Source organism: Homarus americanus, unplaced genomic scaffold (genome assembly GCF_018991925.1).
Source record: "Homarus americanus isolate GMGI-L3 unplaced genomic scaffold, GMGI_Hamer_2.0 scaffold24694, whole genome shotgun sequence".
In the NCBI taxonomy this organism is placed as follows: Eukaryota; Metazoa; Arthropoda; class Malacostraca; order Decapoda; family Nephropidae; genus Homarus; species Homarus americanus.
This window is the reverse complement of record NW_024732780.1, coordinates 7,948,563-7,972,208: the sequence shown is the minus strand read 5'-3', so window position 1 is coordinate 7,972,208 and position 23,646 is coordinate 7,948,563. Positions and strand designations below refer to the sequence as shown.

The following is a 23,646-nucleotide window of genomic DNA, read 5'->3' as shown; positions in this document are numbered from 1 at the left end:
TTAATCAGACACTGTTATGAGGGTCCAGTATTGCCTCACCATCAGAGGGACATTAATATATCCATTCTCACTCCAGTTAAGACAATACAGTACTCCCTTGTGTCAAAAATTACAATATTAACACAATTATGACCAATTTACTGATCTCTAGTTAGTTGTTTTAAATTTATAATATTCATCCATTCTGTTTCCACCCATGTACCACCACATTGTGTTGTGTATTATGGTACAGTAGTGTTTTTCTTGTCTCATTGTAAATACTATACAAATCTTCCTCTAAGAAGTAAAACATACAGTACAGTACTGTATAGTAATAAGCCACACTTAAAGCAAGCTGATCAACAGAAGTTCTCTCACATCTGCACCAAACATGAAGTAAATGAGTTGTGTTGTGCCCACAGCTCCACTACAAGTACAACCCCAACCTGGTGGGGGAGGAAGACCAGGAACTGGCTGAGCATCTTCACCGTCGTCACCTCAACGCTCGCAGGATGACTCGTCTGGCTCGCTCGGCCCGTGAAGCTCCCTCGGCTCGTCCTCCTGCTTATAACTCTCGCGCCACCTACCACGCGACACACCCCATGACTGGTAAGTGACAACGAGAACGGCACTCGCTCCCGATAGTGCCGAGAAAAACGATATATTCCCAGGTATTTAGCTCCATTAACCCGTTGTGTGTGGGGTCGCCTCTGAGCTGAATTAAATAGTAGTCAAATACTGTAACATATTCAAAGTGGCATCCCGGAGTGAAGGGGAACTATGTCAAGAAAATGAGTAGCATGTATTATAAGAGAAGCATCTATACACAGTTTTCTCACCCTCACTCACCCTTCATCAAGCTGTATGCATGAGCTCTGGCAGAACACAAACTTGCTACATCACCTCACAATTGCTCTCACTTATTTGTTAAAGAACTCCAAATATTTGTACAGTACACTACAGTATACAATACTGTACTCAGTATATCATATATTTATTCTCCTGTTTATTTCTATGCAAGTACCTGTACTGTACCTGTCTCACAACAAATTTTGTTTTACATACAGAGTACAATATTGTACTCATGTGAGCTTCACTTCTCCAATACTTAACACTCATGATATCACATCATTCATTACTTTTGCATTAGTAGTTTTATATTTTTATGCAGTACAGCACAGCACAGCACTTTGTTTCAGCTACTTTGCTGTTTACAGAGATATTAAATTGCATTAATCTTAACAGAGAAAAGTCTGTCAGGTGAGGAAGTTGAACAAAAATACACAACTTTTGGCCTTTTAAGTCACTTGTGAGTACAGTAGTGGAAGATGTACTGTACTGTATTTTAAGGCAAATAAGATGCACAGGCATATAAGACACTAATGTTTCAGCAGGGAATATTTAGGAATTACTTTTACACGTGTTTTTCTCCTATGGTCATATTTTTCTTAAAGTTAGGATAATATAAATTTCAAAGTGTTATTATTTACTCAGCTGTTACTGTTATGATCAGTACTTGTTGTGCTAAGATGTCCTTACTAAGCACTCCAAAAACGTGAAAAGCCAACTAAATACTGTACAAGTCTTTCCTGCACAGCGATAGATGACATTACACACTCGTGAGACACTACTACTGCTTGGTGATGGCTGTCAGTGTTATTCACCATTAAAATCATAATTCAAAGTTTCTTTCAAAAGCTAAAGGATGTTTCCTAATAAAAATAATAATATATGTTCGAGGTATGACATTAATAGAAAATAACACTTGTAAGAGTTCAGAAACGTTACCGATTAGCTCTGAAATAGTGGGAGCCGTGTGGACACTACTTGTTTTGGGTTATCATCATCAGTAGTTATAAATCCAACTTTCATATTTACAATAACACTTTTTTTTAATAACAAAGTAATAATAATGTGTAAGAAAACAATATCATATTGTTAATTCTGGAGTTGGGTGAGGTACAGTTTGACCTACTGGAGACAGCAACTGAGGATTCCTTAATGTACAGGAGACCACATACTGTATAGGACATGGGCTGATATTTTTTAGTCATTTTTAGACAATAATAGTTTGTATATGCTGTAAAATATGGCAGTAAGTGATGGTGAAGGGATGATCAGCAACTGTTGTTGGCTCCCAGGTTAGGAGGCTGCTGGTGTAAATACTGACAACAGTACAGTACGTCGTGTTACTAAAATATTACTGATTAAAATTTTTGTCTTGCTAACTAATCAGGATCATGAAATACAGGTAAGTGTGCAAGGCAGTACACATTGTGTGAGATCTTTTGGTGTGACAGCCTAACCTTGAAGACAGTTGTAGTATAAGTTAAGTACAGTACTGCCATACCTACTTCATTCTATCAACCTGTAGTACATAAACAACAAATAAATTATATATCCTGACACAGTTTAGGCAACTAGTTTGTTGTGCACACTAAGGGCAGTCTGAAGATTCTAACCCAGGAACAGTGGTGGGTGGTTTTACTTCATGAATTTGTTACACCTTCCTGTCACGTCTACTGTACTCGTAGATCCCTAAAACAGATCACTCGGAACCAACAGACACCATCTAAGGAAGAAGGAATTGAGTGATAGGTGCCACACTGTGCTGTCAGTCTATGGCAGACATACAGTATTGAGATTGTAGACACAAACTCTACATTAGTCTCAGCTACCTGTATGAGGCCACTGTAGTGTGCTTGTTGAGTACAGTACTGTATGCTGGTAATCTTTGCTGCTTCCTCCTAATATGCATGAACTACGAATTTTTTGCTTAAGTTTAGTTTCATATAAAAAATGTGCCGGTAAGTGGTTTTATGTTAACACGCATGACTATTGCAGACCAGTTATCTGCCTCTGTTCTTGTTAATTTATGCTAATTGCTTTCTGATGTTTTAAATGAATGTCATCCATCAGTTCATTCATTATTAGTTTTATTCTGTACATGTAACTTCTCACTTTATTTGCATGATGCTTATAAACATTGGCATTGTGTTATAACTGTAATTCTCCTGACAGGTATTTTATTAATTTGTTTTCCTGGTTGTGTGTTGTGCTTTACTTGGTGGTCTTCCATCACCATGGGTCACAAGATCAACATTATAAGGGTTCCGGTAATGTCTTCACTTGACAACATAATAACTTTGCATATTTAACAATTTTATTGAATAAAATAATACAGTACAGTAATTATGGATTTAATTATTAATTATATAATCCTTAAAGTTTATCTCTTGCTATTCAAATATGTATACAGTAGACTTTTTACACATTACTGTACCTGTTTACAGATAAAAACCCTGAATTTGTTGCTCCAGAAAACACCATGGACCTACCTGAAGGAGTGGTGGAACTGATGGAGCGTCACAACACCAGGCGCAGAACTATGTCAGTAACAAGCCCCAGGACTCTGCAGAGCTGCTTCTCCTCCCCTGAACCAGGACACATGTCGGCATCACCACACATCCTCCGATCACTACAAGAAGCTGTTGAACCAACTTCCAGCCTTCCAGATGTGAGGTGTCATGATACACTGCCTTCAACAGCTGAACCATCACCCATGGGATCTCCTTCAGCTTTCTCAGATCCAGTCAGACATGTGCTGGCTGAAAAACTGGACACCAAAACTCCCACCAGTCTTAATGAAGGCAGCAAGGATGGGGAGGATGTACCTCTGGTAAGGTGTTCCCCAAGTGACTCAAGTGCCCAGAGTGCTCACACCCAACACACGGATGAATCTGTGTAGGAGAATTAAGGATATTTGAAACAGAATTACAAGATAAATTATAACATTTATTTAGAAAATAATAGTGTATGCAATTAGTTCTGTGATAATGTATATGATTACTTACTAATGCATGTACAGTACATAATATATTGATGAAATACTGTAATCTCTTAGAATTATTGATGAATACTGTATATTCAGTTGACTTTAATAATAGATTTATTGATTTTACACAAATGATTGACAAGAAATCTTAGATGACGTAATTACAATGTAATTTTATAAATTTGTCATGTCGCCCACACACAGAATACAGTGGCATGGGCGTGATGTATGATAAGTGTTTACTACTGTCCATCGAGCCTCCCACATAGCTGCTGACTCACTCCACTCATCAACATTGCTTAAATCAAGTGTTAAAGTTATTTGTCAGTTGTACAGACAAATAAGGTTGTTCTTATATCTCTGTTGTGGAACAAGTATGAGTGTTGAGTCGATGTGTTTATAATGTGCAGAGAGGCTGAGTGTTGACTCAGTGTGTTTATAACATGTGTGGAGAGGCTGAGTGTTGACTCAGTGTGTTTATAACATGTGTGGAGAGGCTGAGTGTTTATAACATGTGTGGAGAGGCCGAGTGTTTATAACATGTGTGGAGAGGCCGAGTGTTGACTCGGTGTGTTTATAACACGTGTGGAGAGGCTGGGTGCTGATAGAGGTACATCAAGTATGTTTTGTAATATGGCCTTCAACTTTTGATTAGGGTGTGTAGCCAGTAACACCTTGATGTTAGTTTTAGGACAGTACAGTACTGAGAGTGTTACTCTACCTTGCAACTGTCATTCAGAATCACATTCATATCTTGTACAGTACAGTGCTAGGTTCACCCCATGGTGCTGTGTTATGGAGTGGCAGGAATTAGTGTGGCACAAACAATAGTTCCACAGCTGATGAGTACATACATTCAGGATTGATTTCAACTTAATAACATACAGTATGAAAATGTTATGCCACAGAGGAGCTAAAACTTCAAACTGGAGAAAATAAACCAACGTTAAAGAGAAGAAAAAGATCTGCCACACACAGTAGAACATCATTCAACAAATTTAAAAGAGTACAAATTACTTTTTTGTATAAATGAAAGTTTTAGATAACTTTAATTATTACTTTATATAAGACAAAATCAGTGTGAAACACATTGAGTTTAGTGATGATTGGTTGGAATATTAGCTACAGGTGAAATATATATATATATATATATATATATATATATATATATATATATATATATATATATATATATATATATATATACATATTCAGGGTGAGTACAGTCTGTACTCACCCCTGAAGATGTGAATTACACGAAAGCGCTTGGGAACTTCGTGTTTTTCTTTCCTTGTGGATATCAGCATATACCTAGATCACGCGCACCTACAGTGATTTACTTTATATATATATATATATATATATATATATATATATATATATATATATATATATATATATATATATATATATATATATATATAGAGTAGTTGAATTTATTTCCAGTACAGTGCATCGTGTCTTTAATTACCACCACCCAAGATAAGGATTTACACACTCGACTTGTATATACATTTACAGCCATCATTTAACATGTGTAATAAGCCTTGTTGAGGATACATACAAACACGTGTCTAAGACTCTACAAGAAACAGTGCCACCTCAGTTGTCACCAGTGCCACACCACTCCACTCGTCAATAAATTAAGTTTTTATTCACTAGATAACCAGGTCTTTGTGATGCCAAGTTTATCAGTCATATCTAATGGACTATAGATGAATGATATTGTTTATTCACAGAGCTTATTTTATACTATTGTTATGGAAATATACTATTGGTGATTTAATATAGTTGTATGTTCTTATTCCTTAACTGATGAGCGAGAAATATTCATGACAATTATCGTACACTAGAAATGGTACTGTGTGGGGGGGGGGGGGCTTGTATTTATCTTTTATTTAATTTTTCTTTCATTTTCTAAGTGTACTTTAGTTTACTGTTAAAGTTTCTCTTACTTAATTATTTTTTATTTACTTTACTTCTTAAGTTTCTTATACATATTCTCTTGTTATATTCTTATCTTGGGTTTACCTGGGAACCCCCATTACTTTACTAATATTTTCAATACTCAGGTAGGCCGCACAAAGGACAATATGATAATTAAAATGAAGTTGAGAACCTGAACACAAAAACATGAACAACTCCTTGGGGTTCACTCAAGACTTAGCCAATTTCACATTAACACTAATACAAATTATAAGAACCACTTGGCCTTACTTCCAGGTTAGCAAAAACTAGTCTTTAAATTTAACAGAAGTAATGTTCAGTAGAAACTATTACAACTCACTGTAAAATTATACAAAAGTGACCCACGAAAATAATGAATCTTCACTTACCTTCATTATCACTTATACTTCATAGCATTCTCCAAAAACTCCTCACAAGGCCAGCACTTGTGTACCTTTCTTATTATTACTCTCAATACTGTGGACACAAGACACACAATTATCACAACTCCATAAGTCTAGATGATACAACTTTACCTCTTGTCTCATTAATATTAGACCTTATAACACAGGACACATGGGTTTTCATTTACTAGTTGTGAATAAGATAACCGAGATGGAACAATCACTGATACATCTTAACTAACCCCCCATGGTGAGATGAGCTGAGGTGGGAGGAAGTGATTCAAAATAGTGAGTTAGTTACTGTTGGTTAAGTTAATGAGGTTGGTTAAGTTAATGGTTGGTTATGCCAGGTCCTATAATAAGAACATGTGTGGAAAAATGAACGAACTGAACAACATCTGGTGGCAGTGATGTTCTCAGACATTACCGGAGCTTCTTCCTCCTACTGTACGTCGAGCTGCAGCAGTGTAACAATCATCTAGTCTGACAGTTCTTTGACCTCTCCTTCAAATCTGTCAAATTCCTCTCTTGATTAATGAACAAGTATAACCAGACTTCCATAGTATAATGAGAGTATCTTTGTCAATACTAACACTGGAGACGTCTACTCACGGCATCGAACTTGTCTAAGACTCCAAAAGACTGTCAGGAAAGCTGGATAACACTAGGATGGAACCAGATAACAGGCCTACTGGTATAAGACTCCCCACAGTAAGTACAATCAATGATTCTGACAAACATTACCTAAGGTTCAAGATCATAAGTCACTGTATTACACCTATCGACGATTTTGTAGAGACGTTAAGTAAATACTCAACTCTATTATGAGATATTAATTTTATCTCAATCACTTATGAAGTTAGTCAACATTATGGTAATTATTGATGACTGACATAAAGGGAATTGTGACACAGTGTTGCCAGATCCCGCGGACTTTTCTCCCCCTCCAAGGCTTTAATCATAATTGAAAATTTAAGTATTAATGCACTGTTAGTTTAACATTGGCTGTTAAACCCATCATATTCATGTTTTAGCAATTAAACTTAGGTGGTATGATTAATATGTTAACCTATTCGAATATAGTGAACCAATAGATTTGTACAATATTACTTCAGTTTACCTCGACTATAGCCAAGGACTCGGTGACCTCTGGTGGTGTGAGTATAAGCTGATAAAAGTTACATTGCCAGATAGACATTGACCATTTACCCTAAAGCTTGTCTTATTATATAAAGCTTTAAAACTTATAAACAAACACACGTTCCATCATCTGTTATTAGCTTCTGTCACCAGGTATTTGCTTTCAGCTTGTCAAGTGCAAATATTTTTTCATGCAACACTAAGTTTTGTTTTGTTAGGTTTTTGTTACATTGAATTATTTGTTTTATGAGATGCAACAGTGATCTAAGACAGATTTATCTAGACAGACATCAGTTAGGTATTCTTGTTCTAGTCCACGAATTCTATGTATTCCTTTACTGTGTATGTATATTGTTTGTATACCTGTATTGTCTATATACATGCAGATTCAATATTATCTTGTATTATGCTGGTTTTATCGACCTGCATAAAACACGTTGGTTCACATAAAGAAACAAGGCTGTGGATATTTGTCCGGTTGTCAGTTATGTAGGGTTTTTTACTAACACCAGAAAGTTGATAAAATTGGACTAAACTTTGTGGAAACGTTAAATACAATCTAATAAATGATAAATGGAAGCGAGAAGGCAGAGAACCTATTAGAACTTTACCTAACAAGCCTGACTCAAAGTAACCTAACTAACCCTACCTAACTTAGCAGAAAACCTTTTAAAACATACACCTAATGACACTGAGTGGATTCTCGTTTCCACAAAGTTTCTAACAATTCTTTCAACTCCTATGAGCCTAACCGACAACCGAACAAATATCCACAGCGATTACACAATAGCTACGTAAGAGACAGCGAAATTAAGCTGATTCAACCAGACATAACCCTAGAAAGATAATAAGAGTTTACATTATTACCATCAGAGTAACCACCCTAAAGCTAACCTAACCACCTTAAATAATATTAGGGTGTTTAATTATCAGGTGAAATAAGCTGTGGGGATAACCTTAAGCTGATAAGTGGTGAAACAATAGATTAAAAATTAGTGATATGGATAAATGTGATAATCGATATTGGTAAGTAACTAAGAGAGATGAGGAGCTGATAATGTTTGGTTACCTTCAGCATTGATGATACAATGTTGTGTAATGTTTGATGTTTGTGCACACTGTTAGGAAATGTTATAAAGAAACTTGTGATGGATTTATATGTTTTAATGGACTTTACTATCATAGGTAGGTGTGTGTGTGATTTAGGATTTTGATTGATATGCATTGTACAGCTCCTCCCCTACTTACGACGGGGTTAGGGACCGACATCCAGGTCGTAAATCAAAATGGTAGTAAGTCGGAAATGCTTAAATAATAAATAGAAAATCTAAAATGGGGGGTCTCTTTTTCTTCTCAGCCCCAAAAACACTCACTTTTAAGCTTGCCAGCCATTTTAAAGTGAATTACAAATGAAAATTATGTCTGTACTGACTTTGGGACTCGAAAATACGTAATTTGACAAAATTTTGGTACAACTGAGGCAGATCGTAAGTGCGGGTGGTCGTAAGTCGAGTAGGTCGTAAGTCAAGGAGGAGCTGTATATGTATTCAGACCTTTATATAATGTACAGTAACTCACTAAATTACGACACAGTCAATATCATTTTCGGACCAAAAGATCTTAAAATGAGAATCTTATTGGAATATTTTTAGATAGAAATATTAACTGACAATGAATACATAAAGACCCTTCCTGTTTGATGCAGGTGAGGAGCCCCAAGGTAACTAACGACCAGCTTCATCACCTACATCCCAATGATGAATAAAAAAATCACTCTTGTGTGTATGGTACGACACGTCTTCTAATACAGTGCCTCCTGTTGTATGATATGTATGAAATATCTAACTGTTTTAAGTTCCAAAACCATAAAGGCATTTCGGTATTATGCAAGATACAGTTTTGAAATTATGCAAACTTCAATTAATTTTGTTTTTCGTTTATAAGATATAATGTACTATGCTGTACTGTATGAGATTAATAGCTACAGGAAATTGAATTCTGTTTGGTTTTATTTTATAGATTTTTTCTGTGTTGATATATAAAACTATCCTGTCTTTGTGAGTATTTATCTTTATGTTCAAGCTTGCCATCTCGGTGAATTCCAGAATACTAACACCAAAATATTCCCCTAAAGGCAGAAACAACACGAGTCTTCGATGTTGTGGTCAAATACTAACATAGTCTCCCCAGGCATAAGACGTAACACAGTAACCCACGTTCATCCTTCGTGTATTTTCAGGGTCTTGTCCTCGTGACAGTGTGTATGCCCTTACTGTTGTCTTCAGGGAGGCGACTGTTGAGCAGAATGGCAGCCTCAGCGAGTTATGTGGCAGGCACTCACTCTATGGCCTTCGTCACCGCCCCATCACAGGAAGTTGCCAAAAAGATTGCTAGGTAGAGTATGTTGGTGTTGTAGGAATATTTTATTTTATTTAATTACCTGCAGATTAGTCCCTATACTTATCTCACCTTTAGATTAACCACCTTTATGCAAATGCCCCCCCCCCCCTCCCCTCCCCCACAGGTAGCATTGAGGTGTTTAATAATCAGGTAACATTAGATGGGGTTTAATTTTCAGGTGTTTCCTATTTTCATTAGTGTATACAAAGATTTATAGAATACCTGTACCAACTATTGAACTTATTGGTCAGGAACAAGTTGATTAAGATTGCTAACAAACTAGAATGTGATTATAGCCACTAATAGGTGTAACTGTTTGAGCTTAGATTGCACTGGAAATAAATATACAGTGGCCTTGTTGGGTTACCTTTGGTTGATTAGACATACATACAGTAGTGTTTACCTGGAGGTGGGTGACTCTGCCTTGCTCTCTGTTGCCACCCTGACAGTATAGTGTGTGATGTTTGCTTTATTTATGGGATTTAAATTCTATATCTGTGGTTGAAGCTTCACAAGAATAAAATCATAACTTTATATAATGAAGAGTTTATAGATTTTAATGAGACTGTAAATTAAAGTTAATATATTTGTGATGAACCAACAGCGGTCTGGTGAAGAACAAGCTGGCGGCCTGTGTTAACATCATCCCCAACGTTGTGTCTGTGTGAGTATACTTTAGTGTGATGGGTGTAGGAGCTTCCCTTAATGTTAGATTAGGTTAGAGTAAATTAAGTAAGGTTAGATTAAGTTAGGTTAGATTAAATTAGATAAGGTTAAGATTAAAGCTACTGAAATAATACTCATTCCTTTGACAGGTATGAATGGAAAGAAGAAATTTGTGAAGATGCAGAAGTTATCATGGTAAGTTATTTCAGCTTGTGGTTATACTGCATCACTGTAGCCGGATGAATCGTCTTCACATAACAGTAGTGTCTCAGGGGTTGTGCTTTACCTCTCACTGTCCAGTTTGTCTTGACTCGATGCTCATTTGATTTATCTATTTAATTGGCAGGATTGTTTATTAAATTGTTTTTGTTTTAAGATTTTGTTCGTTGTTTGCATTATATTTTCTTGAGGGGGGGGGGTGTGGGAGGAGGATGTGTTTGTTTGTGAATCACCCTGCTCTGTATAGTTCAATAAAGCATATTACATATACTATATACTGTGCCTAATAATTGACTCTACTGTTGAGTAATAGCATAGAGTAACATTAAAAGAGGAACACAGCAGAGTATACTCACATCCTTACTCACTGGTTACTCTTCAGATGATCAAGACAAGAACATCCCGCCTGGAGGAGCTGACCAAGTACGTGCGGGAGAACCATCCGTACGACGTGTGTGAAGTCATATCCTCTAAGGTTGGTTTTAACTTGTCAACGATCCCTTAACTGTGTGTGTGTCATCCAGTAGTAGGTAGTTAAAGTGCTCTCGTAGTCACACAGTCGTTACCTGGGTTTTCTCTCTTGATATTACCACTAATTGTTCACTTTTTATATAAATGTCAAGTTGCCATTTTTTCATTTTAGTTTATTTCTGGATGAGTCAAGATACAATTGTTACCTAACTTTGTAATATAAAAATTGACTTGTTAAATGTTGAGTGAATGGAAAAAAAAATGGTAGCTGTGTACTTTACCTGCAGATTGATCAGGGGAACCCACCGTACCTGGACTGGATTAGTGAGATAGTTCCGGAGAAGAAATAAACATCTCTACCATCTTGTAGTCCTCCCACGACCTGTGAGAGATGAGGAGAAATATGTTCCTCTATGAAACATTGTCAGTTTGTGTCTTGAGGCATTTTCTACAATATTGTATTTATAGTCGGTAAAGATACGAGTAATCGCCATTATCTTGTGAGCGATAAAATATTTGTGCTGTTAATAACGGGAAGAATCTTACTGGTTTCTTGTGGACGTGAACATATGACACTCGTTGGCCCTAAAAGCTTCAGCAAAATGTGGCTGTGAGGTTGTGGGACGGTCATGCCAACTGTAATGCAGCTTTTGTTATTTCCAGGAGATTATTATTTATTAACTCTGTATGCTTGAGGTGAAATCTGTGTATAGAACCTTAATCTGCAAAGTCTCCTTGATAAATACATTACCTGGAATTTTTATGAGATTGTCAGAATGTATTTAATTGCGTTCATTACTTGAAGGTGATAAGTGATAAATTTTACAAAGATACCAAATTTAATGCTGACAGAATTATGTTTTTTGTAAAGCTGATTCACCTCACCATTGGCCTTCAATTAAAATATCAATGTTTTTTTATATCTGTTGAATATTATCCCCTGTGTACAATGTGGTGTATTAGTACCTGTATAAGGTGAGTGTACAGTGGAGTGATATAAGTGGTAGAGGTGGAGGTCATGGTCTGAGGGTCTTGCCTGTCATTGTCACTTGATCTACCTGTATCTTGTCCACTTTCCTTCCTCCTTGGGACCACAGAGGCAGCCACATATATTTCTTACCTAAACATTACCACCACTTATGACTTCCATACCTCTTAAGTGTACAAGACATCAACAACACTTGGCTTATGAATTTTACAAGTATTCTACAGATTTAAATATGCTACCTAACTTTGACCTATTTATAGAAAAGGTATTGAATAGATTAATAAACAATCTCATGGTAGTACTGTAGTTAATGTACTGAATAACACTACAGGAACGCGTGTCTTTCACCCCTCATGTCCTGGGTTCGATCCTTGGTCCGGGATATATGAGAGCGTGTTGTGACTGTACCAAACATGACTGGTGTTCTCAAGGTATAGTTGTGGGGGGTTCCTCTACTCAACGCTTGTAACCATGCTGCCTTCCCAGCACCAAGCTGCATTGTACATCCAATACAACATGTATATAGAGAGTACATGGTGAGTTTCCTTTCTCCATCCCATCCTGAGTGTGAACCAAACATATCATACCCCACAAGCCCCCGCTCGGGGGCTAGTTTATTGGGCACATCCTTACATCCTGTGCAACGCAAAAGCCTTTATACAATTATTATGAAAAAACACAGGAAGAATAGAGGTCAACATAGACTAAAGGTTACGGAATGCGTTTCAACGCATGTATTATTGACTCATTGGATGGAATATAAAGAAAACACCACTAAATTGGTTCAGAATTGCAGTTTTGTAATTATGAATAATGAAGTGAAGGCATTCTTTTTTATAGTAAGGTACCGGAAAACTCTATCTGTATATAGCACACTGGCACCCTGTCCCTCAAGAGTCAGTCTAGGCGAGTATTGGAGCAGCAGGACGTGTGGCTGGTGGAGGCTCTGTTACATCACCACAGTTCACTCCAGAGAAGCCCATCCACCTTACAGTGTATCATACAAGTTAATTAAATACACGATCTATTGATTAAGACGAGGTAGGTAGTGCGTGTGTTATAGTTGAGAACAGACCCTGAGTGGAAATTCGTTGGTTGAAATAGTGGTGGAGGTTGGCAGCCCTAGAGTCACTACCAACGCGTAGTTTGAACATAAACACCAACCATTTATTCCTCTTCTTAGTCTTTTAACTATTTAAAATATATCTTTAGCAATTGTATTTATATATATAATAAACTAATAATGTCATAATTTAAGGATTCATAGTATCTAGGTTAAGTTTAGTGTGGTCTGGTGTACTGGGCTGTAAACGTATAAGGTGTCCCCTATTGGTGGTAGATTACAGGTGCCGCGTAGTTTGAATATTATAACACACTTTGATAAATAAGTTAGGTATATGCTTAGTACATTGTTTAATTAAGAGTGTGTAATTAACCCCATTGTATTTTTGTGATTCAGTTAGCTCACCCAAGGCAATTTAGCTTGTGAACTAAGGTGAACCTGAATTCAACACATCGTATGCAAACGTTTAAAACGTATTTGATGTGCAGTGTAGTTTATTGCACAAGACCAGATGAGTGGTACAGCAGTTGGTTAATATATGAGCAGGGGCGTACCCATGATTCTGGTATGGGGGGTTCCCAGATTGTCTGATTGTAAATACTGTATATACAGTTGTCGACCTAACCTAACCTAACCCAACCCAACCCAACCCAACCCAACCCAACCTTACCCAACGTAACCTAACCCAACCCATCTTATCTTACTTTAACCTAACCCAACCGAACTTAACTTAACCCATCCCAGCCAAACCTAACCTAACATTATCCTCTTCACCAACTTGTCAAATTACATCCCATGTTGACCCCAATACAGTATAGTACAGTTGGCTGCATTTTCCCTGTTACATTTTATTCCTTGCAGAAAGTTTTTGAATTGAATTGAAACAGTTTATTTAGCCAGAGAAACACAGATACAGAGTGGATAATAATAACAGTATTAACATGGCTGAGCCAGTTGAGAACCTGAGCTCTCTTGTAGGCACCTGATATATACTATACATTTATCTCAAGGAAGTATTATGTAACATTTAGTAACATCTGGAATAGTACAATAGCATGGTGGTAATAATAACATCTCATAATGTTACCATGTTTATCACTTCAATATTTATTTATTTATTTATTTATTTATTTTTTTATATTTATTTATATATACATAAATTACAGTGGAATTGAAAAACATAAGTATAATTTTTTTTTTTTATTGTTTATCAGCCACAGATTTAACCTAAAGAACTAGTATGTATTATCTGTTCTATTACAAGTGACTGACATTAGTCAAGGTGGTTGGTGTCAGGTAGATGTGTTGATTACGGGCCGGCAGGAAGTTGGCGATTTTGACGTATGAAAGAAAGCGAGTTGATCGTATGGGCAATTTGGTTCAGTGCAGTCTAGTAGCGTGTATTATTATTTATGAAAATTTTTCCTTTAGGCAACAGTGACCAACCATCATGGCTTGTGGTGTGCAAGTCGGGGTGGGTATCGGCAGACACGATGGCCTGCCACACAAACAACCCCACACCTTAATACAGAGGATGAAAAGACACAAGAAAGACTCCGGGATCAAAGTTCCTTTACGGCGGGAACATTCCAAACAGATGTGCATCGGTGTGGAGACGTGGATCCCCGCAGCCATGGTGACCCCCGACCCAGCGCTGGAGGAGGATGTGGAGGTGGATCTTGGGGAAAAAGTCACCGATGCTCGACTCTACGACCTGCCGGAGGAGGTAGCTGACCCCCCCCCACTCTTTTTGTTCTGTCTTGATCTATGATAATCTCATCCAACTAGTCAATAACTTTATCCATTAAATAATACAGTACAGTGGTTCAGTAGCATTGAGTGTTTCCCCGACACTGATTTAATTTCATCTTTACCACAAGTATGTAAGGTCAGTACTTGTCAGTCTCTTCTCTTGTAAATTAAATATCTTGCATTTCTGTTTCAGAGATTGTATCAGGAGTTTTAAAGTTGGCACAAAAGAACCTTTGTGTGTATGTGTAAAAAAGACTTATGTTTGGATTCTAAAAATTAGTGGTAGGCCAGTTTTGAACCCTTCAACTTAAACAAATCCAAAAATTCAGATGTGTTACAGAGATATACAGTACTTATTCCCTGGCACACCGAACTGTATACTACAGAAACTATATATTACAGCAGTAACCTGTCATGAGTTCAATCACTATCCCAGGTTAGATGTGAAAAGTGTCACCCTACCAAACAGAACTGGTTTACTCTGAGAACTCCTGTGTCATCCTATACAGTAGTGTACTGACACAGTTGTTTGTACTGGACAGTGAAGGTTGTAACAAAGAAGACACCAACCACCTGAATCAGCTAATACTGGTAAGAGGTTAAAATAATTAAATTTACACACGCATGTTATCTTGCCAACTTTATTCTCTTGATATAACCTCAACAGTACTGTACTGTACTGTGCTGTGCTGTACTGTACCATACTGTACCGGTGTCTGCCACTACTCTTAACATGATCCTCCTGCTACCTGGAGGCCTACTGGCTCTCCATCTTCTCCAACAAAATGCTACTTCAACAATTTCTTATGATTGTTGTTGCTAATGAAATGGATGAGGCAGAAGCCCTTGTCCTGTATATACTCTTGAGAATAGTTCATATACCAAGCTGACACTTGCCTACCTCCACATGTCTAGCCAATTACCAGCAATATCACCTGCAGGCTTTTTTCCTGATTTTACTGATCAAAATTAAGTTCAAAACGTTCAGTACACAGTGCAGGTGTAGTGTGTTTTTTTCAATATGGTAGACCCTTGTCATTCGTGGGTTTGCGAGTCCCGATTTCGACGATTCACAGTGAACAGATGGTGGCTAGCTTGTGAGCTTTTCCTGCAGCAAAGTGAATCTCCCCACGCAGCATCTCGTGTTGTACTCTCAAAACTTTTGTGTTTGTGTGAAATGGCCCCTAAAAGACTGCCTAGTGTCAGTGCTAGTGATGCTAGTGGAGTGAAATGTAAACAGCAGAAGTCAGTGAAGACCCTGACAAAGAAAGTTGAATTATTAGATGAATTAAAAGAGGGGATGAGTGCTGCCATGGCTGGTTGGTTGGTTGTTTGGTACAGTAGTGCATTAAGTTAGTATAAGTTACTGTTTGCAGTTTTGCCTATTTGTGCCATTCCTTGGAACCTAATCCCCCCCACTAATAACAAGGTTTACTGTTGCTACTGAATAGTGTGCAGGAATATTAACATGGCTTCCCAGGTTCCAAAATTGGCATTCAATAGTGCCTCAATTAGTCCTTTTGCTGATTTTGGTGTAAAATTAGATTCAGATCGTGTCACTTTCCATTAATTCGGCTTAATCCTGTAAATTGGAACTTGGGCTGTGGGCTCTGTCTGTACTGTATCTTAAGAACAGTCTCTGGATTATGTTTGTTTGGTTTTATGGACCACTTAGTGATATATACTGTACAGTGCTCAAGTTATGCTATACTCTTGGAATGTTTATCGGCATCTACATTTTACGGCCATTTCCGCGCTTAGCCGTGATTATCAGGTGGCAGCTGTTGGGTAAAACAAAACAGGATGTCCCCACCCCACTCACCACTGCAGACCCCAGGAACCAACCCAGGAAATGCACAGCTCTGGTGACCTGGTTGCCATTAAGCATGTTGAGACAAAGTCCTATGGCTGGATGACCTTCCAAACACCAACAAATAGGATGGGACCAGCTGGCAAGGCTACTTGTTGTGGCTTGGCAATTTGCTGTTTAGTAATTTTAACATTTCGGTTCTCCTTTCAATTTCTATTAATATGATTTGTTCTGTTAGTTTACTCATATATTTATACATATATTTATCATTACTGTTTTTATTTACCGTATAGTGTGATATGTGGATTAGTCATGCTGTTTTTGTATAATGTGTTATTCATTATACATTATCCACACATTCACGATGCCTGAGTCAACCCTTTAAGGGGTCTAATTGCCTTTGTTTAATCTTCTGGTCGTCGTGAGGCGTCCATGATGGCCACGACGTCCACTGCTGTTAATATACTCGGGCATCATGAATGCACATACAGGTATAGTGTATTATACATTACATTAATACACATGCTATAAAGTATAATACATTACATATGTTTTAACATATTCTTATTTGCACATGTTTGTTCAGGTTGGTGATGGCCAGGAGAAGATACACACCCTGTTACACATGCCCACCAAACTGCCTAAGGGATCCCTGGGTCCTGCTCCCTCCTCTACCACCCTCAACATCCTCATGGTTGATGTGTCAGGCTCCATGGAGCCATTTTGGAAAAGTGTGGTTCAGTATTGGAACCAGTATGTGGCACCCACACTGATGGGTCACACCAACATCTATGTGTTCAGCACGCAGGTTATTTTCCGTAGGTCGGGCGTGAACTTGCACCCTCAAGATTTTTTGGGTGGTGGTACAGACTTTATTGGTGCCCTACAAACTGTGGTCAGTGATGTGTATCAGTGTAAGGAGAGGTACGTGAAGGTGTTCCTCGTCACGGACGGTCACCACACAGTCTCTAAGGCAACACCAGAGACTATTATTGAGAAAATACAGTGTGCAAGAGGCAAGGTGTGTGATGTTTATATCCTGGGTATAGGGGAAGATTTTCCCGTGCAGCACAGCGTTGACATTCGTTCTAGGTTACATAATGGCAATTCCAACCTTCCATATCTGTTTGCAGCCAAAACCCTAAATGACCTTAAGGAACAAATGGTAACCATCAGCAAAACAAGTTCCCAAATTAGTGACCAGGTTGTAAAAGTGTCTGTGAAGGGAGCAACTCTACCTGGGACAGATATGAATGACACTTTCTACCTGGGAGAGTGGGTGTACTGCTCCTGTGAACCACAACAAGCGGAACACCTCACCTTCTGGCACGGCTCACGCACTTTTAGCACCACCCTTGAGCGGCAGCCCATGTTGTTATCTGACCTGGAAGATGTTTTCTGCCAGTGGAATTCATTGATTATCCAGCGCCACAGGATGGGGGAGACTGTTCCACCGGACATCCTCGCCTTAAAGGAACGTATCTTTACCGCCTTATCAAGGAAGCGCTTGAAGGATAACGACAACGGCATTCACAACCGCCTCGACCGCAAACTATTCAAGACCCACATGACCAATTTCAGAACATCCATAAAAAATATGAAGGCCATCTTGGAAACTAAAACTTTCAAGGATGAACAAGAGTTGGCTGACAAAGTACTTTATACCACTCTCCGTGCAGGCAAGTACGAGGCCAGAGTGTTCCATCTTAAGGGCCACACAAACGAGGAGTTTGTCAAAGATTCTGAGGAATTCTTGAAGGTGTTCAGCGCTCACAAGGAAAGTATTCAGAAGATTGAAACCTTACCAGAGGACTGTTGCCGTATCACCCTCACCTCCACTGTGGCGGACCTCCAGGATTTGGACTTCCCCGACTTGATCCAGTTGGGCAAATTTGAGTTCTTGAAACAGTTTACCATTACAGGGATCCCAGTGTTTGCCCCCAAGAGGGACACCGTAGCTATCAACCCCTGGTCATACACTGTCCAGTCTATGCTCACCTCACCCTACACCATCCTTAGTCAGGTGGCACTGGAATCCTTTGCTGAAACTAGTCCTCCCGGTGAATGCCACAAGGATGTCAAGGCCAAGTGGGATGAAGAAAAAACTCGCTTTAATGCCATTGTTCCAGTCTTCCCTCCTAATGCTGCAAAAATCATGGAACCACTTGTCCACACCCGGCTGTTTGCCATGTGTGTCACCTTTGCCATCCTCAAAAATCCCCACATCATTGATTTTAATGTTCACTTGGCTTCCTTAGCTGTTGTGTGGACAAGGATACTGTTTGAATATCCAGCCCAACCAAGACCCGAGTTTGTGCGCCTGCGTGTGGAGAGCATTGAAGCCACTGCTGCCTTGTACATCAATCGGCCAAGATACACCAAGTACTGGCAGGTACTGAGAGACAACACTGCTCAGGCGCTGATGACCGAGAGCACCGTGAAGGTTGACGACAAGACCCTCAAGTGCGAGTCCCTCATTAAGCCCATGTTTGTCCTCCATATGAACCAGCTTCAAGGAGCCACCCAGGATGTGGGTGTGGCAGCTAATGTGGTGAAGATGATTCTGCTGGAATTTTTTGGTCGCTGCCTCACAAATTACAAGGCTAACGATAAGGAAGCTATGCCCTTCACACAGTTGTTCACAGAAAAACTTGATGACAGAGATGATAAAGATTATGTTCTTCAGTTTATAGATAATGCCAGAAAGAATGCAGTTTCATCTTCCACTGATCTCCTGAGGGAATTCTATACCTATGAAGATATCAAGAAAAAAGTGAAACAGATAGTGAGCAAACAGATGAATGAGATGAAGGAGAAGTTGACAGCAGACATAACCATCAAGATGAAAATGGAGAAGGTCGTGACTCTACGTAATGTGTCGAGCGCTGGAGATGTGTCGTGGAACACTCTGAAAACCTTTGCCAGGGAGGTGGGGCTTACGGAGGACGTCATTGATGACTTGTTCAGCGAACGAAGCGTGTTTATTTATGTTGCTCATGCTCTACGCTACAGGGCTTCACGAAATAGACTGGCTGCCTCTATTGCGGACTATGATAACAGCCTGACTATGGTCACTAAACGCATCCAAAATGAAAGATTTAGATTCCTGAGTAAGGATTTATCTATCTGTAAGAAACTCACACATATTTTTGAAACTGCGTGGCTGGATGCATATACATCTGCCCACAATGTGGTGGTGCTGCCAATGACTCCACAAGAGATAGTAAGCCAAGCAAGACAGAAAGGAATAGATGTGACAGAGGCCACCTTTGAGCAGGTGTACAAGAGGTACCGTTCTGATGTTGGCTTGCTGGGTAATGCGTGCCAGATTCCAGCTTGTCCCTTCTACCTGGTCCCGTGCAAAAGGTTTAACCAGCACACGTCGGTGGAACGCTGCCAAGCTGGGGTCTTCCTTCACGCCTTCCATCGCTTGGCCTATGAGGACAGACATGAAAATTTGGACACTGCCCTCCGACACTTTACGTTAGGAACATATGTCAAGAACCAGAAGCCACTATCACCCAGTGTCATATCCTCCTTCAAGGGGGAACTGGAGCACCTGCAGCTGAAGTATAGGATGACTTCACTATAACCTGGGTAACTCTCGGGGTTTTCATATACTGTACTGCGCTTTATTAGTGTTTTGTGTTTGACATCATACGATCTCCCTGTAATTGTTTTTGTCACATTTCTCTGTTTATCTTCTACAGTGGGATTTAAGTGTTGATATAGGTAATATAATTATACAGTACTGTACATACTGTAATGTATAATACGAGTACAGTACAGGTATGTACACACTCCCCCAAAAAGTATCGGCTCCCCTGGGCCTCACGTACAGTATTTGGAAATGAACACGGTAACACGTGCACAACAGTCTCGGGTCGGTTGGTATTTCTGATTGTGAGTTGCACCTGTCGTTCTTTCTTCTTGCACCCGATAATCACCGTGATATCTACAGTATATCATCTATTGTCTACATAATGTAATGAATTAGGATTAATTATGATACCATATACAAAACCAATAACATCATGAGTAACCTTGTTGAGTTATGCACCTTAGATACTATTTCAGCCCCAGGGGATGGGTTGCCAAGTAGAAATATAATGTTACTGTGTTTTCATGAACCGAGGTTACAATGGAATCACTTTGGACATAATATGAAACACTATGATCAGATATTACATTAATTTGTAAATATAGTAATTACAGGTGTACAGATTAAAATGCCATATCCAGTTACAATGACGTTGTTATTTACTGCATTTCAATATAATTTCTACCTCAATTGATTAGGTAGCAATTATTACTGCAACATATCATCTCATGATTGGTGCTGGCAACGGAACATTATCTGTTACACACTACGAGACCGTGTCGTCGAGCCCTCCCACGGGATTGACAGTCACTATGGAGGCAACACGAGGCAGTACCGTCACCCTTCACGACATGAGCCTGAGGAACAAGGAGATAGCTAATAATCATTGATTTATAACCATTGTTTACTCTTATTGGGAAAGTGACATTTCTCCATGTCTGTCGGTGCAATCTGTGCTTTCCAGTGAGTCTCGGGTACTAGTGTCGGCCGTGGATTGTCAGCAGAAAACGCCCTCAATTTGACTGCCGTTATTTTTGTTACATTAATATCATTATATTACTCTACCAAAGATGGAGCACGGTGATTCACCATAATTACAACAAATGCCAAAAACAATAACTGGCAACCTCACAGATACTAGGACGGCTGGCCTACCAACATAATGCAGGAATCACAGTTAGTGAGCGGAAATATTTGTCCTTTGTGACATTGTATCGGTGAGAAAAGGGGCCGATACTTTTTGGGAGAGTGTACCTATAGACAGTACTGTAGTACATGTTGGTAACACTGTTTCTTGCTCCATCAGCCAAGTTAAGCAACATTGGGTCTGTTTATTTATGATGTCATTAACAGTGTCATTTCCTTACCCTAGCAGGAGTAAATGTGAAAGTTTGTTGATAAATGTAGCAAGTATTACATTCAGGGACAGATCCAGGAATATCAAAAGGGGGCTCAAGAAGTTTTGGGTGGGTGAACATGGCGAGCAAAGCAAGCCCACTCGGCTTCAAAATGGCCTCAGAATGGCCATGATATTGATCATATTTAAAAAAAAAAAAATGGGGAGTGGGGCTGACAATGCTCCCCCTCCCCCACACACACACACCTCAACTGGGTGGGCTCGCTATGCTCGCCCTGTTCCCCCACCCACAACTGTTTTGGACCCCCCTTTTGAGATTCCTGGATCTGCCCTTGTTTTGGGGGTAGGTAATGATATAAATTTTGGTGGGTTGGCCCACGACTAAGAAAAGGTCGCCCTTGCCTGCCGTACAGGTGTGTAGATACTGTACTGTATACCATGACTCTTGTTCCAGGTGTGGATGTCTGATATTCCACCAGGTAACATAACTTGTGGAATATCAGGGAACCTCATCTGTTTGTCACCTTACTGTGCCAGCTGGTGAGTCTGTAAGTAATTGCTCTTACACTTGATGGACAAGCTGCTGTGTTTGCCTCTAGTCACAAGCACCAAAGCACCGTTTGAGTTTATATATAGCAGGCATGTATCCCACCAACCGCCACCTTATCAACTGTTTAAGAGTATTTATAGTACAATACTTTGTGTCCACATAAACACAATGGCTTTATTATTTATTTATTAAAATATTTGTACATTGTTATTATAATGACCAAATGAACCAATGATTATCGGAGGTAATTTACAGAGCTCCTATGATACCAGCGAGATAGAGGGGTTAATGCCGCACAGTACCCGGGCACATCCTCCGACATTAGAGAAGAAAGTGAGGGGCTGCGTTTAGTTCTAGTTTGTTTGGTTAGCCCACATTTATACAAGTACTACTGTATATATATTGACACTGCCTCACATAATACTTGGGTGTGGATTCTAATTTTGGGTTTGTAGGAAAACATTATTATATTATTCGGTAGTTTTTGTAGGGGAGGAAACACTTTTTTAATGAACTATTCCTACAGAGAGCATTCTTATTACTGTATACACTTATTATAATGTACTGAACTGCAACAATGTTCAGGTTAACATTTACTGTATGAAAAAATAAAAATATTGTGAAGGAAAAGCAATACTGTAACTTACCTGCTGACAAGTAAGGTAGTAGGCAGCTATCAAACAGGGAGGTACTACCGCCTGGGAAGATATTGGAAGCATAATGTATTGTCTAATGGTAGACCCTGCTGCCATGTAGCAACACAAAAATTGTGACCAAGTCCCAGGTTGCTGATCTGACTTTCTGCTTCATTTACACACAATGTACATACAGTATAATGTTTCTCACTTTAGATTTTTTTTTTCATTTTTGTATTTTTTTATGGTTCTTTGTTATTATTATTTTTATTTTATTTTATTTAAAATTTTGTATTTTATATTATAATTTTATTTACTATGAATTATTATTATTATTATTATTATTATTATTATTATTATTATTATTATTATTATTATTATTATTATTATTATTATTACATTTTTGCCCCCCAGGCCCCAGTGTGGGTCAGTGACCTGTGCCCGGGTGGGCTAATCCCCGTAAATAAAACCAAAGATCATTTCAGTCTTTTTCTTACTTATTATGGGAACCTCTGGTAAGTAATATGAATCAGATCAATTGAAGATTTGCCTCCCCTCCCCTAGCTTAATTCACCCACATGAAGACTGATCAACCTAATCCTAACCTAACCCTTTCTAGCATTAGAGGACTTGATCATCAGTTAATTACCGGTAAGCGGGGGGGTGTAAAGGTGATTGTATACCGGTAGGCCAATTGAAAAACAGAGGCTGAATTTTGGTAGCCTCAGGATCTTATCAATGAGAGATGAGAGTCAGTTATGAAGATGGCATTGTGAGATAAAGAAAGGCCTGTGGTGAATAACAAGGGACATATAAAAGGTGATGAAGT

At 38.8% G+C, this 23,646-nt stretch overlaps 3 protein-coding genes across 13 annotated transcripts in view; all 3 read left to right on the top strand.

The window, feature by feature from the left end:
- LOC121869039 (sodium/hydrogen exchanger 2-like) overlaps positions 1–5,018 on the top strand; it is a 51,181-nt gene extending 46,163 nt beyond the window's left edge. Inside the window, exons 20-22 of one of the 4 annotated variants that reach the window (XM_042370130.1) lie at positions 402–588; positions 2,216–2,230; positions 3,300–3,425. In XM_042370130.1, the coding sequence (XP_042226064.1) occupies positions 402–588; positions 2,216–2,223 (195 nt within the window). In that variant the 3' untranslated portion in view covers positions 2,224–2,230; positions 3,300–3,425. Of the gene's footprint in view, positions 1–401; positions 589–2,215; positions 2,231–3,272 lie in introns of those variants that run through there. The other 3 variants (XM_042370128.1, XM_042370129.1, XR_006089495.1) reach the window with 3 other exon arrangements.
- A 1,622-nt stretch (positions 5,019–6,640) lies between these two features.
- Positions 6,641–11,981, top strand: LOC121869038 (protein CutA homolog). 6 transcript variants are annotated; one of them, XM_042370122.1, is made up of 6 exons: positions 6,641–6,876; positions 9,545–9,699; positions 10,310–10,369; positions 10,521–10,566; positions 10,973–11,065; positions 11,349–11,981. In XM_042370122.1, the coding sequence occupies exons 1-6, from the start codon at positions 6,835–6,837 to the stop codon at positions 11,409–11,411; spliced, it is 459 nt and encodes a 152-aa protein (XP_042226056.1). In that variant the 5' UTR covers positions 6,641–6,834; the 3' UTR covers positions 11,412–11,981. The 6 variants fall into 6 exon arrangements, with proteins under 6 accessions (XP_042226056.1, XP_042226060.1, XP_042226061.1 ...); XM_042370126.1 differs by lacking the exon at positions 6,641–6,876 and adding an exon at positions 7,173–7,322; XM_042370127.1 differs by lacking the exon at positions 6,641–6,876 and adding an exon at positions 7,329–7,458.
- Positions 11,982–12,112: 131 nt separating this feature from the next.
- On the top strand, positions 12,113–22,916 carry LOC121869036. Of its 3 annotated transcripts, none has more exons than XM_042370118.1 (3): positions 12,113–13,090; positions 14,544–14,838; positions 17,261–22,916. In XM_042370118.1, exons 2-3 carry the CDS (start codon positions 14,563–14,565, stop codon positions 20,264–20,266), a joined length of 3,282 nt encoding a protein of 1,093 aa, XP_042226052.1. In that variant the 5' UTR covers positions 12,113–13,090; positions 14,544–14,562; the 3' UTR covers positions 20,267–22,916. The 3 variants fall into 3 exon arrangements, with proteins under 3 accessions (XP_042226052.1, XP_042226054.1, XP_042226053.1); XM_042370120.1 differs by lacking the exon at positions 12,113–13,090 and adding an exon at positions 15,301–15,455 and having other exon boundaries at positions 14,703–14,838; XM_042370119.1 differs by lacking the exons at positions 12,113–13,090; positions 14,544–14,838 and adding an exon at positions 16,159–17,165.
- Positions 22,917–23,646: the final 730 nt, after the last annotated feature.

What these genes read in the sequence shown, in the direction of transcription:
- LOC121869038 (XM_042370121.1), top strand. Translation starts at nt 7,552, where the DNA reads ATGAGATGCAACAGTGATCTAAGACAGATTTATCTAGACAGACATCAG. An exon ending in ATCCCCAACGTTGTGTCTGT is followed by an intron (nt 10,370 to 10,520) that starts GTGAGTATACTT and finishes TTCCTTTGACAG; the next exon opens with GTATGAATGGAAAGAAGAAA. An exon ending in GTGAAGTCATATCCTCTAAG is followed by an intron (nt 11,066 to 11,348) that starts GTTGGTTTTAAC and finishes CTTTACCTGCAG; the next exon opens with ATTGATCAGGGGAACCCACC.
- LOC121869036 (XM_042370118.1), top strand. Translation starts at nt 14,563, where the DNA reads ATGGCTTGTGGTGTGCAAGTCGGGGTGGGTATCGGCAGACACGATGGC. An exon ending in TCTACGACCTGCCGGAGGAG is followed by an intron (nt 14,839 to 17,260) that starts GTAGCTGACCCC and finishes ATGTTTGTTCAG; the next exon opens with GTTGGTGATGGCCAGGAGAA.